This window comes from Callorhinchus milii, unplaced genomic scaffold, assembly GCF_018977255.1.
Source record: "Callorhinchus milii isolate IMCB2004 unplaced genomic scaffold, IMCB_Cmil_1.0 Scaffold13, whole genome shotgun sequence".
Taxonomy (NCBI): domain Eukaryota; kingdom Metazoa; phylum Chordata; class Chondrichthyes; order Chimaeriformes; family Callorhinchidae; genus Callorhinchus; species Callorhinchus milii.
The window spans coordinates 15,279,847-15,298,723 of record NW_024704754.1 but is presented as its reverse complement, the minus strand read 5'-3'; the positions used below and the strand labels follow the sequence as shown (position 1 = coordinate 15,298,723).

Sequence of the window (18,877 nt, the reverse complement as noted above, 5' to 3'; positions counted from 1 at the left end):
CCCAATTGGGCGTGGAAACCGCCCGATCTCGCCCAATTGGGCGTGAAAGCCGCCCGACCGAAGCAACGCGTTGCTTCTGCGAGAAGCTCTGGGGTTTCCTGCCACACGTTTGAAGGGCAACGTGGCCGGATTGGGCGGCTTTCACGCCCAATTGGGCGGATTTTTTTTTCTCTCTCTCTCCCCCTCTCTCTCTCTCTCTGGTGCTGGCGCTTGCGCTTCGGGTGGTGGGCAGTGTGTGGAGGTGGGGGGAAGGGCTTTGGGTGGTGGGTGGTGGGTAGTGGGGGGGGGGGGGGGTCGGGAATGCGCGGCATTGGGGGCTACTTTCCGGGCGGTATTTGGGCGGCACACGGCGTGGGCTCTCGGGCCGTTGCTTAGTGACGGGACTGAGGCATTTCGGGAAAAGACAAGATGGCGACGCCTATGCACAGGCTGATCGCTCGCAGGCAAGCGTGAGTACCCCCCCCCCCCCCCCGGCCCCCCGGCCCACCCCCGGCCCCCCGCCACAGCACCTCGGGCTTGCTGTCCCCTCGCTGGCGGCTGGCGAGGCCGCAGGGTGTGGGTCTGACGCTGCTATTTCTCACTTCCCGGGAAGTCTTCACTCGCTCGACCAGGACCAGGAGGTGGTGGTGGTGGGGGGCGAGGCCCGGGGCCGCCGCCCTCCTCAGACGCTGCTGTCACACACACACACACACACACTCCCCTCCTCTCCCCTCTCCTCTCCTCAGGCCTCGCTTCTCCCCCCCCCCCCCCCCACCCACCCAGTGATAATAATAATTGTATTCGACCTCAGAGCCTCATCACGTCTTCGAGACGTCTCAAAGCGCATCACAGGATACGCCGTAAAAGTGTAGCGACTGCGTATTTTGTGCACGAAACGCAGCGGCCAGTCGCGCGCGGGGCGGCGTCCCCCACCCCCGCAAACGGCCGTGCATTCAGGAGACCGGTCTGTTATTATTTTTTTTAAAAAATCGACGGGGTCACTGCTCCCGGAGAAAGCGATCCGCTAAACGACTTAAAAGCCGGGTTCCGGCTTACTGCTCGGCAAACAGAGGCGCTTGGAGTAAGGAAACTTGCCCGGTGTTTCGCCCTGCCGGGAATCGAACCACCCAGGTTGCGAGGCGAGAGCTCATAACCACGGCGCTGCAGGATTGCACGTACACTGCTGGTGGTATTTGTTGCGTGTGTGTGTGTGCGCGCGTGTGTATCAGCCTCCAGCACTCAGTAGGTAGCACTCTCGCCTCCGAATCCACATCAGGACTTGAACTCACGTAGTCTGAACTGACATTACAATGGCGCGTCGGGTGGGGGGGGGCCGAAGCCGCATTGTCAGAAGTGCAGTCTCTCGGATGAGACGTTAAACCGAGCTCCCGTCTTTTGTCTGCTTTTTCAGGTGGATGTGTCGGGAAGATGGGTTAGGAAAAGAGAAAGGTGTTTCTCTCTCCTTAGTCTTCGTCAACAAATAAACCCCCAAATAAAACTGGACACTCACTCCATGGCTGTTTGTGGGATATTGCTAGGTGTAAACTGGCTGCCATGTTTGCCCACAAAATACAGTGAATCCACTTTACATTATATCCTGTGAAGCGCTTTGAGACATCTGGACGACGTGGTGAGGAACTGTTTCAAATGCGAGGATTATTATTATTCTATCAATGGACTGAAAATGAAAATGCTGGTGAGATTTACCAGCTCGAGACAGTTTACAAGTCCAGTCAAACAAATGGAAGAACGTCACACTCCTCCAAAATGAGTACTCTTGTTCTTCCCCCCCCCTCCCCCGCCCCTTACTTTCCTGAAGGCATTTAGATAATTATTGTTACAATTGATGTAACATCTTTCACGTCAGGAGGATGTCTTGAAGCGTTTCACCAGATATTACTGTTAAGCACTGCAACTATGTATTTTGCAGGTGAATGACTAAATGTGTAGATTACATCCTGCTTTATCCAGTCCCTTACTTTAGGTGTTTTTTCTTTTGCCGAATACCTTTCTGACATTGTCAGATTGCTGGTCTCTCTGCCAAGCGGTCATTCGCATGCATTCTGGACACCTAGTGATACACATCACAGACGAGTCCAAATCTGTCTACAGATACACATCTGTATCAAGTCAAATGAAGACAGGGAGCTCAGCGCAGGTTAATTTATTGCTTCCTGATTGCAATTACAATTCATTCCAGACTGGCATCAAACATGAGACGTTCCTGATCTGTATCTAGTACTGCATCCCAGATGTGGATTACAGAACTCTGCGGCTCGTGTCCTCTTCTGAACTTGGCTTTGTGAGTCGATCACACTCAGCCTTGCCCAGCTCAACTGGCTTCCCATTCATCAGAGATTAAGTTCAAGATCCTCGACCTCACTTTTAAATCCTAATACGCTCCCCCTTTATAATCACTGACCTCTCTACTGCTGTTAACACGATTTGGATTTAGCCATTTACAATAGATTGCAAGATTAGTAGAGAATAGATTTATCAGAAGAGATGAAAAGGTGCGGTTTTGGTTGGTGTGTTGGTCATCTGCGCAAGTGCAAGAAATTCTATGTGTTTATCCCTCCCATTTTGTTTGCAATTGCAAATCTGCATGAGTATTGTGTATTTTCATTTTCAGAGAACAGACTTGGAAAAAGTATTGCTTTATAATACTGGAAATGCAGTACTGTTGTAATTGTCTCCAGATTATTCTCATCTAATGTTTTTTTTCCTGCATTGCTGACGTTTTGCAGATGAATAAACATAATCATGAGTACAGTGCTTCAAATCATGTCTCACAATTGGATCTGTCAGTCCACTTGATCTAGATTGAATAAGCATCCATTTTTGAATAGGGAGGAGTGATTTTCCAATGTCATTATGAACTCTTTTTGCACTGATATTTGTTAATGGGTAAATTGTGCATAGAAACAAAATGCAAATTGGTTTCTTTACACAGTCCTACTTTGAAAACCATTGAATTAAGTAAAATAAACCTACTAATAATCCTTGCATTTGATTTAGCACTTTTCACATCAGGAGGATGTTGCAAAGCAGTATTTACTATAAATATAGTGTCTGTATTTTGTAAGTGAATGCAGCAGTGAATGACAAATAAGTCGGCTTATTAAAGCAGTGTTTATTTATTATTCTGATTTTGTCATCTTTTTAGGGAAGCCAATAAGCAACATGTTCGATGTCAGAAATGTTTAGAATATGGCCACTGGACCTACGAATGCACTGGAAAGCGGAAATATCTACACAGACCATCACGGACAGTACAATTAAAGAAGACTTTGAAAGAGAAACAAAATGCATTAGCATTGCCACCCAGGTGAGTGTTTCATAATAAAAGCTGCTCTTAACGCCCGCCCCCCCAACACAGTTCAGAGGATAAACTCAGTCATACATAACTGAAAGGTTCAAATTTGGATTCCCAGTATGTGTTGAATTTATAGATCTTGGCTAAATCCGTTGTGTTTCAAAGATTTCCTCTGTGTCTCTTGACTAAGAGAGAGGAAGATGAATTTATTTGTGATCACTATACAGTAACTCCCTGCTGGAAATATGCAAGTATTTAGATTGGACGAGGACAGGATTGGACTTGGCTGTGATGCTTGCCGCTGTTAAATACTAAAATAATAGATACCAGAAGGCTGAAGTTAAAAATTAGGAAAATAGGGAAGCTTGCGTCCTTATTGTAATTTATTAATTTCAGAGAGGGTAGATATATGTTCATGATTGAAAATTTCAACATTTATGCCTGAGATGAGATAGAGCAACTAATATCACCAGGAGTATTATTTCCTGTGCAGGTTCATTAACGCTAAAACTACCCATGTTGGTTTAGGAATGATCAAAGCCAGTATTCAAGGTTTAATACTGTCATTTGTAATACGACTGGAGAGTCAGGAGAATAAATATTAGTCAACATTAAACATATTGGGTTCACTTAATAAAAGTGAATTTTAGCCGTTTGTTGTTACAAAAAAGTTTTTTTTAAAAAAACAGAATAACACATTAACATAGATAGAAGGTCATCTCTCATCTGTAATTTATAGGAACACTTGCTTATATTACAGATTGTAATACGTTAAGCCCCATTTTAACTGCTTGGGATTTTACTATTTTACTATTAATATATATATATATATTCACACACACATATATACATACACAATAGGATGCAATCGCTGAAAGTGACGTAATGAAAAATGGACAAGCTGCCATTTGTGCACATTCTATTGATAAATAAATGTCAGGTTCCAACACCCAATCGTACAATAAGCAAGCCTTCATTATAATGTAGCTCATTAAACTACTGTTTGGGGGTTGTTGGGATTTGTAAAACAACTTAAAGGGTATAATGAATAATAGTTGTAAAATATCCTCAATCCGAAACATTTAAATGCTTGTGTTTCTTAATTTCCAACAGTGCTCAGGGAGCTACAGAAAAAAAGACCAAGAAGAAACGGTAAATTTTAACAGCACAACAACAAGACCTAGTTGCACAATTCAGACTTTCCTTGTCAAAGCAAGATAAGTCTCTGTTAGGGCTGCAATATGTTCTACAAGTATATTTGATTAATTCCAATTCATTTCCCCAGAAACAGTCCTAACCTTTAAATGCCATTACATGAATATTTCAATAACAAGCCTTCCAGTAATCAGTGCCTCTGTGTTTATCTGCAAATTACGATGGTATATTTAACTTTGAATTTTGCACAAGTTACTGGATAGTGATAGTGATTTTCTCCCTCTTTCTTTTCACCTCCTCCATCTTGATATGTTGAACCCAATTATATGGTACCTTTCTTTCTCTCTCATTCCCCGTCCGCAATTGCCACTCTGAGTGAACTCAGCTAACATTAGCTCAAACTGTACGACACAGCAGCAGATAATGGAGTGTTTCTAACCCAACGAGATGTTGAGGAGGATCCAAAAATATACTGCATTCTAAGGAGATCTGAACTGCTGAGATTCTCAACATTTCTCTCAAGCTCCATATGTGGCAGAGAATCTGAGCTATTTTTAACTGAGTAGCATTGTTCAAATGTCAAGGTGCTCTTTGCATCTGTTGCTGTCTGTACGGGTAATTTGAGGCAGTGAATTGTGTAGCTACAAAAATGTCACCAGGAGGAGGTAATTAACTATTAATACCTGGTGAGAATATTTTCTATGGTGTATTTAACTTGTCTTTTACAAATATTACATCCACTTATTATACTGTTAGAAAGTCTAGATGGAGTAAAGTAATTGATTTATTATGGTTTCTTGATGTAGACTAGCATATTTCAGAATTAACAAAAGTGTATTTATCATTGTCATGATCAAAATACTGTGGCAAAGAACATGGCTTTATCTGTTGAAGTGAAGTGGCATGTTCCATTATTTGAAAACCTGCAAGCAATTAAATAGCCTTGTTTTATTGTAAAGTTTGAAGGTTTTTTTTTTAAACATGAACTTTTCTTGTAAACCTTCTAGAGAAAAGGTGAAATCTTGTCAATGTCGATTAGAAATATCTGTTGCAAATATAATTTATTTGTAGCTTTCATGTGATATTTCAAGCTTCCTATCCCCTTGCATGCTAATGGTATAGGAAAACACTTTTTTTTTAAAAATCCTTTAACCGCAGTTAATGTAATGATGTCCTATCTTAATGCTCCATTGTGGGGAAAAAAACTTAGGAAAAGTCCCTTTGTATTAAAAATGAATCCTCGATTAAATCAAAGGCAAGCAGACACAAAGGAATGAAACCCTAATGGATATATTGTAAATATACATTTTATTAATAAGAGATCTGTTTATCCCCTGTAATGAATTAGTAATTTCTCTGGTTCATGTGTTTGTTTTTTTACCTTCAAGATCTCAGAGTGTCAGCAGCAGCAGTAGCAGTACTTCGTCCAGTGAGTCCTCTTCAGACAGTGAATCATCATCCGATTCCTCCTCCTCGGACAACAGCAGCAGCGACGAGGATAGTTCATCAAGCGACAGCTCCTCCTCCTCGTCCTCTTCCTCCAGCGAAACATCATCCTCTGATTCGGACTCTGACTCCAGTTCCAGGAGTAGCGTAAGCAGCTCGGATGAAGAACCGCCCAAAAAGAAGCCCAAATCGTGATGCTGCTCCCTGTGTGAACTGTAGTCGGAAACATTTCATACCAAGCTGTTCGGTTTAAAACTTACCAATCGTTTCTGCAGTACCCGCCAGTCTTAGAATCTACTTAACGTTCAGATATGCCCTCTTTGTGAATCTGACCTAAACTTCCTTCGTCTGTCATGTGTGTGATTTCTACCCCATCGTTCCTCTGGATTGCACATTACAGTTTCATTAGCTAAATGCCATTAAGTAAAAAAGGGGTGGAGGGGGGGGGAAGAGAAAGGAAGGTCTGGTTCACCAAAGTGACTGTTCCCAAGATCAACAATGGGAGAAAGCTCCATGGTTGTACCAGAGAGGGGTAAAGAAATAATGGCAACAGTGCTGCATTTCTGTACTTTTGCCTTTGCTTGTAAAGTGCATACTTTGCTATTTTTGTACCATTTCCAAATTAAATTTAAAATTCACAAACCTGAACCTTGCCCTTATAATCGTCTCACCTGTCTTTGACTTACTGTAGTTTGTGACGGTCCTTTTGTTTGTTTTGATTTGTTTGTTGTTTTAAATAGCAAGTGTAATCTGCAATCTATTCATAAGAGATACTGAATCTATCTGTTTACCCACTGATTGAAACCTGTAGAGAGACTTAATTGAAATACTAACGGGTTTGGTGACCTTTGGACTAAACAGAAATATTGTTACGTACTCAATACATATTGGGAAATCCTTCGATCAAATGTGAGTACCCTGAACAATTCTCTTACCAATTGGCCATGAAGCTATTCTTGATAAGTTTAGATTATACAGCACTAGATTGAAAATGGGGTTTAACTAAATCGGAATAGAAATAGTCCACTACTCTTACAAATGACCAGATAATCAGCCATTTTTACATATAGCAGCTGTTTCTACATCTGGTATAAAATCTCATCATCTCCAAATCCTATGAATTGTTCTATTAACTTTTTTTTTAAATAGGGTGAACAACCTTACAGTAAGTCGATCATGACAACCATCACTGGATGGTAAGGTGTTTTAGGTCCTCTATCATCTTAAAGGTTATTCATTCTAAGGTTCTCTAAACCTCTCACTAACCCTTTCGGGTTTTTGTGTGTGTTTTAATGGATTAAACAAAGGTATTAATAGATATGAAGAACGATGTCCATCATAGTCTTGCTAACTTTATTGAGTAATTACAATTTTTTCCTCATGCTTGGGACACCTGTAACATGCAACAAGATGGGGCCTTGGCTTTCCAATGTCACTGCTTTAGCGAGTCCCAATGCAATACTGATAGCTTAAGACAGTGACTTATGGTTATAGTGAAATTACATTTATTATGGAAACTTATTTAAAAGAGAACATAGTGTAGGGATAAGTACTGCAGATGTTCTTGCTCTATATGTCTTCACTGCATCTTCTCAGATGTACGATTGCAGGGATATGAAACCTTGTAATTGGAGTTGATTCAGCAGCAAATGTATCCAAACATTTTTGCTTGTGATTTATGCGTCACTTTTCCTATTATCACTACACTATCGTTCCCCTTTTAATCGCAGGTGGTTGCCACTGAGTTGTATATTCTGCCCTTAAGACTGGGCATTTGTACCCATTTTTCAAACCGTACCAATTATTGTATCTTAGCATTGTGAGCAGTTAATTACAATGTTTATACCTGCATCATAGTGGTTGAACCAAGTCAATTGTTTTTTCCTCAGCATGCTGAATAAAGTAATTCTGAAAATATAATTTACTAATGGCAAATGTTTTAAATGCTGAAAAGTTATTAAAATGATATTTCAAATCTTATCACTCTTGAATTGTGTATATATAATGGTATTAACCTCTTTATATGATTTCTTCCATATTATCCAATTATAAAGTTGCAGATGTCTCCCCAGCTCCCCATGGACTAATGCACTAATGGTTTAATAGATATCTATTCAACCCATGACGACGCTTAGATGAAAATAAATAGCGCAGCACATCATTTCAATATTAATATTTATTAAATACAGATTGCCGTGTAGATATATTCAAGATTAAACTCCTGAACATCGCTCCATTAGTTTTCATAGTTTAAGATAAGAGATTTATTTAAATTGGTGGAAAATTGCGTTCTTATTTTTTACTTCCATTTTTCGTCTTGCTTTCCAATCTTCTGTCATATCACTCTCAGCTTCTTTATCTCTTTGAAAAACTTTGAGTAGCTGAGCAAGAGTGCCTTGGTTTTTAAAGTAATGATGAGAGATTGTTAAGGTTGTTAATTTTTAGAAAGTTGTACTTCCAAGCGTACTCCGATTTATTTTATATATTGTTACTGTAATGGATAGGGAACACTTGGGAACATTTCTCACTTGGAAACTGATGTGTTGAAACTATTGCTGGAAAAGGATTTTTCAGAGTCACCGAATGTTAACTATTGCAAATGGCCAGCCCACAGAGTGAAGATTTTAAAGCAGCCGCCAGCAATCAAAGGTTTACTGACTTCAATATCAATGTGAGTTGATGGCCAACATGATATTGATTTGTGAGGGTTTAATAAGATTACAGATTCAGTGAAATTTTGATCCATAAATAAATGTTTTAATCTCAAATAAAATAACAGCCTCTGTGCATGATATTAAGAAGCATTGCAAATAAAGGACAGTGAAGTCTCTTAAAATTTTGGGGGGTTTTAATCTTCGTACCATCCTATTACAAATGTTGGCATTGTTTAAGTTTAAGATGGTAATTTAGGGGATTGGTCTATGAAATTATAATAACTTGTTCTGTATCTGAGGGAGCTTTTGAACTAGTTTATGCTAGCTTGTTTAATGCTAATCTGAAATTGAAGCTATCCTTTTTAATATATATTGAACACAGAAAGTTTACTTCACTAATGATGTTAACATTATGCTGTAATTGAAGAGTTTTGCATTGTGATTTGAAATCAATATAGTGTAATTAGTGGAGTCCTGTAGCTCAGTGGTCAGAGCACTTGCCTTGCAAGCGAGACACCTGGGTTCAATTCCAGGCAGGGCGAAACCTTGGATAAGTTTCCTTACTCCACACACCTAATAATAATCCCTTCAAAACAAAAAACAATAATAAATTGGTCATTTTCAATCCACGACTGTTTGTGGGACACTGCTGTGCGCAATTGGCTGACCCGTTTTGCCCACAAATATAGTCAATTTACTTTACAGTCTATTCTGTGAAGCACTTTGAGACGTTGAGAAGACGTGAAAAGTGCTATATCAAATGCAAGGATTATTATTATTATTTGTATTATCAAAAGTGTATCTTAAATGTCCAGTATATTAATAGGTTCTAAATAATGTATGTTTTTTGGGGAATAAGACAACAACCAACAAAATTACATTTGTAAAGCGCCTTTCACGTCGGGAGGACATCCAAAGTGCTGGACACAAAGTTACGGACCAAAGTTATCGGGGTCGGGGAGTGTGGAGGGCAGGCGGGGAAGCAGGGAGATCGAAAGCATGGTCGAAGATGAGGGTCATGAGATGGGTCTTGAAGGTGGCAAGTGGAGGGGTTGAGGTGGAGGGACTGCGGGATAGAGTTCCAGAGGGTGGGGGCAGAGTGGCAGTGGGGCGAGCGAGGCGGTGGACATGAAGCAGTCAGAGCCCACCGAGCGGAGAGAGTGAGCAGGATGGAAGGGAAGAGCAAGACCGTGGAGGGCTTTGAAGGTGAGGACCATGATCTTGAACTGTATCCTCTGTGTGATGGGAAGCCAGTGGACTTGGTCGAAGATGGGGATGATAGGGTCATGGAGCCTGGTGTGGGAGAGGACACGGGCTGCAGAATTCTGGATGATCTGCATCCTATGGAGGGAGAAGTTGGGGAGGCCGACAAGCAATGAGTTTGCGTAATCAAGCCTCAAAGTAATAAAAGCATGTATGAGGACATACTTTAATATTTTGTGTGGATCACTTAAAATGTAAACAGATTCTCAATGCTCATAATAATAATAATAATAATAATAATCCTTGCATTTCATATAGCGCTTTTCACGTCGGGAGGACATCCCAAAGCACTTCATAGAACACACTGTAAAGTGAATTGACTGTATATTTGTGGGCGAACGCGGCAGCCAATTGCGAACAGCAATGTCCCACAAACAGTCGTAGATTCAAAATGACCAATTTATTATTGTTTTTGGTTTGGGAGGGATTATTATTAGGTGTGTGGAGTAAGGAAACCTTGCCCAAGGTTTCGCCCCGCCTGGGATTGAACTCAGATTTCTCACTTGCAAAGCAAGTGCTCTAACCACTGAGCTACAGGAATCCACAATGTCCTGGGGTAATAAAATAATATTCCTTACATTTGATATATATAGAACTTTATTACGTCGTTGAGATATCTCAAAGCACTTCACTGTAAAGTGAATTGACCATATATTTTGTGGACGAAACGCAGCAGCCAATTGCGCCCAGCAGTGTTCCACAAACAGTCATGGACTGAGTGACCAAATAATTTTTTTGAAGGGGTTATTACCCCAGGACAGTCATCTGCCAATCAACTAACAACTGGGTTCCTACTCAAATAGACATGTGATAAGATAAGGTACGATCAATGAGGTTTGTGTTTTTTTCCCCCACAGATTCCCAACACCTGTCACATCCCAGAAACAAAACAAAAATTGGTTTAAGGAACAAAGTTCTCTGTTTAGGTGTTTGTTTTCGGGTAAAATCGCTGAATGCAGTGAAATAAAAACCATTGTCACTCCACTACAGATCAAGTGGCCTACACCAGCTCGGGTCAAACAAAGTGGTTCACTCATTGTCCGTACCACCTGTCCACCATGGGACTTAATACATTCAATACAAAACTGAGTGACCAAAATGCAACAAAACTGCCTCCATTTAGAATAAATGGTTGGACTGCATTGCAAGAATATAATGTATATCAGGCTTGAGATGATATACAGTTGAGAAATGAAACTCCCAAGGCTTTGCTATGTTTATGATGTAATTGGAGCTTCCGGATGAATTGCTGCCTTTGTAATAGACTCCAGCTCATATGTTATCCAATAGAGTGTTACATGGTATGCAGTGCCCCTATAAAATGCATTAAAATAAAACCTAATACTCGACTAAAATCTCATGATTTATTTGCAGATGTTTGTTTTCTATTGCTGTCTGCCATGATATCAGCCACTGGTTAATACACTTGCCCAAGAACAGAATAAAAAGTTAACAAAGCTCCTTTTGTGGTTCAGCTATAGCCAGAAAAGCTACAGGTTATTTCACTGATCCACGCCTTGTTAGCTAATTTCAGCTGTCACAGCAATGGGGATACGATGGGCCTTCAACCCCAGTCTACATAGAGGAAAAATAACAAGGATTTGGCTCTATTGTCAATACTCAATGTCTCTTCCTCTCCCATTCCAGTGAAAAATGCATATGAGGTCAGGGTTAGGCTTCACTGGTTGAATTACTTGCCAAAACCAACATTCCAAGCTTTCTCATAAATTCACTTGGGTGATCCACCAGAGACTGCTGCTAACTCTGTGAAATTTACTGCAGGGTTATTCATCACTTTCATGAAAGGAGAATTAAGGGAAGAAATTTGAGATAAAACTAGCAGGGGGAGGGGGACAAGAAAGGAGAAAGGCTAAAATACAAATAAATTCGACTTGTATGTATTGTGTGGAATGATATGGGCAACATTTACTTGGATGCCTAAAAAATAATACCTTGTCTGTGTCAAGGGCATATCATTCTTGGGGGTTGGATGACCTGCATAGTGAGCTGTCACCTTTAATGTTTTTTGTGTAATGTGACAATCCAACTGAAGCCAAATGATTTTAGGATCCTGTAGATTTCAGCACACAAAGATTTTTGGTTAATTAAAAGGGACAGACTTATTGTGTATGGGACAATGTTTAGCAAACTTTTTCCTGTTTATTAAGCATTCAGATGCAAATCATGTCAAGGCATGTGGCTAGTATTGTGCCAAAAATGACATCCAGTTGGTTCATCTGCTTCCCTAACTAACAAAGATACTAAATCCCCAGCTGCGTCCCCTCTTATTGCAGCAACTTCAAAGGGGTTATGAGGATGATGTAAAATTTGGTAAGGCCACTGAATTTCAAACCTTGCCAATCACATGCTGCTATAGGATGTGGGGAGAACAGGAGGGGCATTGTCATTTGATCAGGGATGTGCCAAGGTTGTGCTGGGACCATGAAATGGGAGCAATGTTACACTTACATTTTAGAAAATGTTTCGATAGCATAAGTCTGATAATAGCTCCAAAATGCTGTCAATTAGACTGTCGGGATTTTTATGAATTCAAACAGATATACTGGTAATGTGCAGGTCAATCAACAGCAGAAAGATAAAGATGTTTTGTGAACAATGCTACATTTCTAGACAGCCTACTCAAAAATCTGGTGATAGATCTAGCGAGTTGTCACTTTTTTAATATGAATAGAAATGCACAACGGGTTCAGTCAAAAAGATAGATATTTAACGTTTGATCACTGGGTGGGACTTGCCTTCAAACCTTAACCTTTCTTTTTCAGTTGTTGTGCATTTCCAGCTTTTTTATTATTTTATTTCAGTATCTGAGCATTGTTTTTTTCTGTGTTATCATGTTTTCTTTATGCTTGATACAGAAAAGGACATTTGACAATCTTGATTTTGGCCCAAGTTAAAGTGAGCTTATGAAACGAGGCAGCACAGTTAAGTTTTAAACTAGTACTACTTTGATACGTTTGACTTATAATAAAAGAATGCAAAAATAAATATTTTTTCATACATTGTGCACCTGCTTTGCATTTCGAGCCTAATGTAATAATCCTTACATTTGATATTCGTCGTGGAGTCCAGTCGTGGAGTCCTGTAGCTCAGTGGTTAGAGCACTCGCTTTGCAAGTGAGAGACCTGAGTTCAATTCCAGGCAGAGGGCGAAACCTTGGGCAAGTTTCCTTACTCCACACAGAGCCTAATAATAATCCCTCCAAAAAACCAAAAACAATAATAAATTGGTCATTTTCAATCTACGACTGTTTGTGGGACATTGCTGTGCGCAATTGGCTGCCGCGTTCGCCCACAAATATAGTCAATTCACTTTACAGTGTGTTCTGTGAAGCGCTTTGGGACGTCCTCCCGACGTAAAAAGCGCTGTATCAAATGCAAGGATTATTATTATCATTATTATTAGTATATTTCACATCGGGAGGACTTTTCAAAGTACTTCACATGATAAATGTAATAACTTTTTGTGCGGAAATGCAGCGTCCAATTTGTGTACGTGCCAGGATTAGTACGATGATGAAGAAGATGGTGATAATTATTATTATTATTATTATTATCCCACCCCCAGGAGGAAGAGCTCAACCAGTATGGACTGATGGAGCAAATAATGCAACTGGGGGGGGTGATGGGTGCGTGTGACGTATACGACCGTGTCACGTGAGTGACGGGTCCGACCGTGTCACGTGACGGCGAGCAGCCCCTCCCCCCCTCCCACCCACCCCCGGGGGAGGGGAGGGGCGGGGCGGGGGGGAGAGGAGAATCCCGGCATGCAGCGCGCTTGGCGGCAGGGCGGTCACGTGACGCGCCCTCTCCCTGGTTACCAGCTGTTCCTGCTCCTAAAATGGCGCCGGTATGATTTTTTTTGTGTTGTGTGTTTTTTTTTAAGTCGACGCAAATCCACCCCCCACCACCCCACCACCACCACGACCCCCCCCACCAAGCCAAGTCTTCACCATGATCCTCAGAGTGACGTCGACTTCGTCGTTACGATGAATCCTTTGGGATTTGGGCGCCAGACGCGGGAGCGAGGAGTTTTTTCTCCTTTGGCTGTGGTGAGGAGGAGCGGCCTGGTCTAGTTTTTTTTTCTGACCCGGTCGCCCCCGTCGTTCGTCGTCGTACCCCCTCCTTTTCTCTCCCCACCCTCTCACCCCCCCCCCCCCCCACACACACACACACATAACCTCCTCCTCGGGGGTTAATCCTCTCCTCCCGGTTGGCGTCGGGAGCAAAGTGTGTGGGAATGGAACGGCTCGGGCCCTAGGACTGGATTGAAGGTAAACCTAACCTGTCTTTGGGGATCGGGTTTGTCTCTTGTTTGCCCCGGGGAGGGGAGGGGAGGCGGCGGCGACCAGCATGTTATATGTGTGTGTGTGTGCGCGTGTGTTTGAAGCCGGCGTCTTGCCCACAGTTAGTTAGAGCGGCGGTCTGGGCTCTATTATTGTTTTAGGTGGAGTCAGGTCGCAGCCCAATAGTTTCTCTTTACTCCCCTCCTCTCTCTCTCTCTCCCCCCCTCTCTGTTTTCTCCCCCTCTGTGTGCTTCTCTTCTTCCCCCTCTCTGACACTTTTCTCCCCCCTCCCCCTCTCTCTCTTTTCTCCCCCCTCCCCCTCTCTCTCTTTTCTCCCCCCTCTCTCTCTTTTCTCCCCCCTCCCCCTCTCTCTCTTCTCCCCCCTCTCTCTCTTTTCTCCCCCCTCTCTCTCTTTCTCCCCCCCTCTCTCTCTTTTCTCCCCCCCCTCTCTCTCTTTTCTCCCCCCTCTCTCTCTTTTCTCCCCCCTCTCTTTTCTCCCCTCTCTCTTTTCTCCCCCCTCTCTCTCTTTTCTCCCCCCTCTCTCTCTTTTCTCCCCCCTCTCTCTCTTTTCTCCCCCCTCTCTCTCTTTTCTCCCCCCTCTCTCTCTTTTCTCCCTCTCTCTCTTTTCTCACATTCCCTCTCTCTCTTTTCTCACATTCCCCCTCTCTCTCTTTTCTCACATTCCCTCTCTCTCTTTTCTCCCCCCTCTCTCTCTTTCCCCCCTCTCTCTTTTCTCCCCCCTCTCTCTTTTCTCCCCCCCTCTCTCTCTTTTCTCCCCCCTCTCTCTCTTTCCCCCTCTCTCTCTTTCTCCCCCTCTCTCTCTCTTTCCCCCTCTCTCTCTCTTTCCCCCCCTCTCTCTCTTTCCCCCCCTCTCTCTCCCCCCCCTCCCCCCCCCCCTCTCTCTTTTCTCCCCCCTCTCTCTCTTTTCTCCCCCCCTCTCTCTTTTCTCCCCCTCTCTCTCTTTTCTCCCCCCTCTCTCTCTTTTCTCACATTCCCCCTCTCTCTCTTTTCTCCCTTTCCCTCTCTCTCTTTTCTCCCCCCTCTCTCTTTTCTCCCCCCTCTCTCTCTTTCTCCCCCCTCCCCCTCTTCTCTTTTCGCCCCCTCTCGATCTCTCCCCTATTGCCTCTTTTCTCTCTCTCTCTCCCCCCCCCCCCCCCCTCACTCTGTCTCTCTCTTTTCTCTCCCCAACCGCATCTTTTCTCTCCCCGGGTTTGGTGGATATTTTCGAAATGATTTATTAAAACGATTATTAAACTTTCTATCGTATTGATATTGTGTAGTTGTCTTCGACGTGTTGTCGGGCTAGATGGGTGGTGGTGGGGGGGTGGGGGGGGAGAGGGAGGCTCGTTTTTTCTTTCCCTTCTCTCGACCAGCCCGTTGACTTCATGATGCTTTTACGTTTAAAATGTTCTTTTTAAAAACTGTTGGGAGTCGTAACATTTTTTTTCGTAGACCAGACGTCACGTCGGCCGAACCCTTTTGTTCGGACCGATGTGGGGCGAGCGAGCACCCGGGACTTGTTGTCCTTCCTGACAGACGGCTTCCTTAAAAGCAATGGGAGCCCCTGACAACGAAAACTACAAATCCCTTAAAAAGTCTGTCCGTGGTCAGGATTGTGGGTATTAATAGGATTAGCTGTGCCTTTTCTTGGAAAAGAAACGGAAGAATGTATCACTGGGAATTTTTTTCCTCTTCATGGGATTTTTTTTAAAAAGGTCTGAACAGTCCACACCCGGCGGTTAGTTATTGAGGTACCCCCTCACTGTCGTTCGAGGTTTGTGTTTTAATGTTATTTTTAAGACGTTTTTATATCTCGTTCTCGGGATGGACTCCGTATATTTCTTTCGAGAATATGCGATCGGTTCATCAAGTGAAGTGAACCACAGATCTGGGGCCCATTTGCTTGAGTTGTGGCAGGGATGGACACAGTCTATATACATGGGTCTTGTGAAAGTTGTGTGTTTCATATGGCCTGATTATGCGGGCGTCAACAAACGCAGTTGTAGCCGAACTTTTAACTACCACTGTTGCTAACTTTTTTTTTTACAGTTTTAAAATTATTTTTGTACATCCCGAGGAAGCTATTTATCTTAAATATCTGAAGTAAAAGATTTCTTAATCTCCCAAGTGTGTATCGTTTAAGACATACTAAGCTTTCTTAGCTGTACATCAAGTAATTCATGCATTGACTAAATATTTTAGAGAGTTTGACTGTTGGTAATCGTTGATGTTAAATGTGTTTTGTTCTAAATTACTATTTTGATTACATACTGAAATGTACTGTGGCATTGGTGGGCCCAATGTCTGCTGCTATAGGGATCTCGATTGAATTTAGCCAAAGCCTATAGAGCACAAAGAACTGGTAAATATGGGATAGAGAGACACAGTGTGGTTTGTTCACTTTACTTGTGGTAAATTCTGTGAAACGCTTTGAGAAATTTCGACAAAGTGAAAAGGCATATATCATATGCAAATATTGTCATTAGTTTTATATTACCACTATATTGTTTTGATTCCTTTACAGTAAATATAATACCCTAGTAAACGTGTTAAGTCTTGCCATAACATTTTCAAAAGTTCATTTTAGGAATATTGCAGATAGTGTTCTATATGGATGGAGTATCAGTACATTTGCTTATGCCTGTGTTCTCATATTTTATAGTATAAAGTTAAGGTCAAAGGCCTAGTGACAGCAGACATTTTGTGCAGAAATATCTCTTTAATAGTAATAATAGTTTAATAGTAATAATTAAACCTCCGTGCGCATTCCCAATTGGTGAATGCGACTTGATGTTGGCAATCTAGTACAAAATGTCTTTTCCCAGACACTCTATACATTTTTGGAAAGAATTATGAATGGATTCTGTGGTAACACATCAGTATAACATAGCTACTCCTTTAAGAACTAGAATAGACAAATTGAAATAGTGTTCCTAGTTGGCCAGACCAGAATTGGTCTCAAGACATGCAACATTTATTCAAGGTCTCATCTGCATCAGTGCAACAGATTAATGCAATCGTATCAATCTTTGAAATGACCAAAAGAGAGTGCCGATTACTAGCTTATTTTTGCTGAAAAATAATTGCGGCACTGATTGAAGCATTGCTTTGGCAGTGATGCTTGTGTAGAGTACCTGATTCAATCTTTTTCCACGACTGTTTTCCCCCTCACACTTTGAAGGTCGTTCCTATGAAAGTAGTCTTATTCTGAGTTCTTAGCCATTCTTTATGTATTAACGTTAGGTGGCTATTCATATATATAGTCAATTCACTTTACAGTATATTCTGTGAAGCACTTTGAGACGTCTCGACGATGTGCTATATCAAATGCAAGGATTCTTTCTTCTTTCTTACTCAATGACTGGGGAGTGGGTCTCCAATTGAGCTTTATGCTGTCCCGTGGGCTAACAAGTCCCCACATATAGATGGTATATATTTTAAGGTGTTGAAAGAGAACCGGAGACAATTTATGTGGTCAGTAGTGTATCTGTAATGTTACTGGACTAGCAATCCAAACGTCATGGGTTAAAATCTCGCAATGGCAGTTGTGTAATTAGAATTTTAAAAATTGATAATTGGACGAGATCAAAAAAATTCTATAAAGCTGCCAATTGTTGTAAAAGTCTAACTTGTTCACTAATAATAATCCTTGAATTTGATATAGCTCCTTATCATGTCTTCGAGACGCCTCAAAGCGCCGACAGAATATACTGTTCTGCAGTTGTAAGCAACCACTATATATCAATGGCTTTAAAAAAAGGTCCGCTACCAACTTCTCAGGGTAACCAGAGATGGGCAATAAATGCTGGCTGGCCCTGCCAATGTCACCCAATTTCCGAGATGAGCTTAAAAAAATTGTGAGCCAGAGAAACATAGGAAAATCGGAATAGGGGGAGGCTATTCAGTTTGTTGGCCTGTTCTACCAGTTTTAGATCTTGACACATTGTTTAATCCAAATACCTGCCCTTTTGCCATACTGTTTAATGTCTCTAGTACCCAAGTCTCTCTTAAACATCCCTATCGATTCATTATTGATCTCTATTGAAACTATGTTTATCAGGGAAAGATCACTAAGCACTCGTGAGGTTTGCATAAAAGTAATAAATGGTATGGAGAAGGTAAATCTAAACGTAAGACGAGTAGGAGGATCAGAAGATAAAAATGGTGAGCAGATATCAGGGAAAATGTCTCCTCAAATGCATGTTTAGTTGCCATGGTACGAGAGTTAATGCACCATGGGAGTGAGCTTGTTGGGCAAGAGTGGCCTTTTTTAAATCTGAGTCATGAGCTCTCCCAATGTTGCATCATTAATATTTTCAAGTAGCACTGGGCAATATTCATAATCAGGAAACCTGGCTGATGATTGCCATCTGTGTATTTGATGTCAGTGAATAAATACGTTTCTACCAAACATTAACAGCAATATGATTTTGTTTTGAAAATCCTTGAGTATGATGGCATAGCTACTTAAACATTAGTCTGAGGTTTATTGTGTCTTATTTTATTGTTTTACAGTACTTCATAGTCTGGCTGATGGAGTATGTTAAAGTACAATACAAAATTACATTTGTAAAGCACCTTTCACATCTGGAGGGCGTTCCACTGTAGAGATAAGAGAAACCACCTCTATGACATCACAATATTAATCCATCTGTGAGTGGTTTGATTTTATATTTCGCTTACAAGTTAGATTCACCAATGATAATAATCCTTGCATTTGATATGGTAATATCTAACAATTTAGAAAGGATGGATTGTGAA

At 41.6% G+C, this 18,877-nt stretch overlaps 2 protein-coding genes across 5 annotated transcripts in view; both read left to right on the top strand.

Annotated features, from left to right (window-relative positions):
* The first annotated feature begins 293 nt into the window (after positions 1 to 293).
* Positions 294 to 7,876, top strand: zcchc10 (zinc finger, CCHC domain containing 10). Of its 2 annotated transcripts, XM_007891460.2 has the most exons (4): positions 294 to 449; positions 3,146 to 3,307; positions 4,409 to 4,447; positions 5,839 to 7,876. In XM_007891460.2, the coding sequence occupies exons 1-4, from the start codon at positions 409 to 411 to the stop codon at positions 6,089 to 6,091; spliced, it is 495 nt and encodes a 164-aa protein (XP_007889651.1). In that variant the 5' UTR covers positions 294 to 408; the 3' UTR covers positions 6,092 to 7,876. The 2 variants fall into 2 exon arrangements, with proteins under 2 accessions (XP_007889651.1, XP_042195883.1); XM_042339949.1 differs by lacking the exon at positions 4,409 to 4,447.
* Positions 7,877 to 13,998: 6,122 nt separating this feature from the next.
* aff4 (AF4/FMR2 family, member 4) overlaps positions 13,999 to 18,877 on the top strand; it is a 44,924-nt gene continuing 40,045 nt past the window's right edge. For all 3 annotated transcript variants that reach the window (XM_007891459.2, XM_007891458.2, XM_007891457.2), the window contains exon 1: positions 13,999 to 14,104. The gene's annotated coding sequence lies outside the window, so the exon portion shown is untranslated. The remainder of the gene's footprint in view (positions 14,105 to 18,877) is intronic.

Bases quoted from the DNA above. Each gene is read 5' to 3' on its own strand.
- zcchc10 (XM_007891460.2), top strand. From the start codon at position 409: ATGGCGACGCCTATGCACAGGCTGATCGCTCGCAGGCAAGC. The intron at 450-3,145 runs GTGAGTACCCCC...TCATCTTTTTAG, and splicing joins CTGATCGCTCGCAGGCAAGC to GGAAGCCAATAAGCAACATG. The intron at 3,308-4,408 runs GTGAGTGTTTCA...AATTTCCAACAG, and splicing joins GCATTAGCATTGCCACCCAG to TGCTCAGGGAGCTACAGAAA.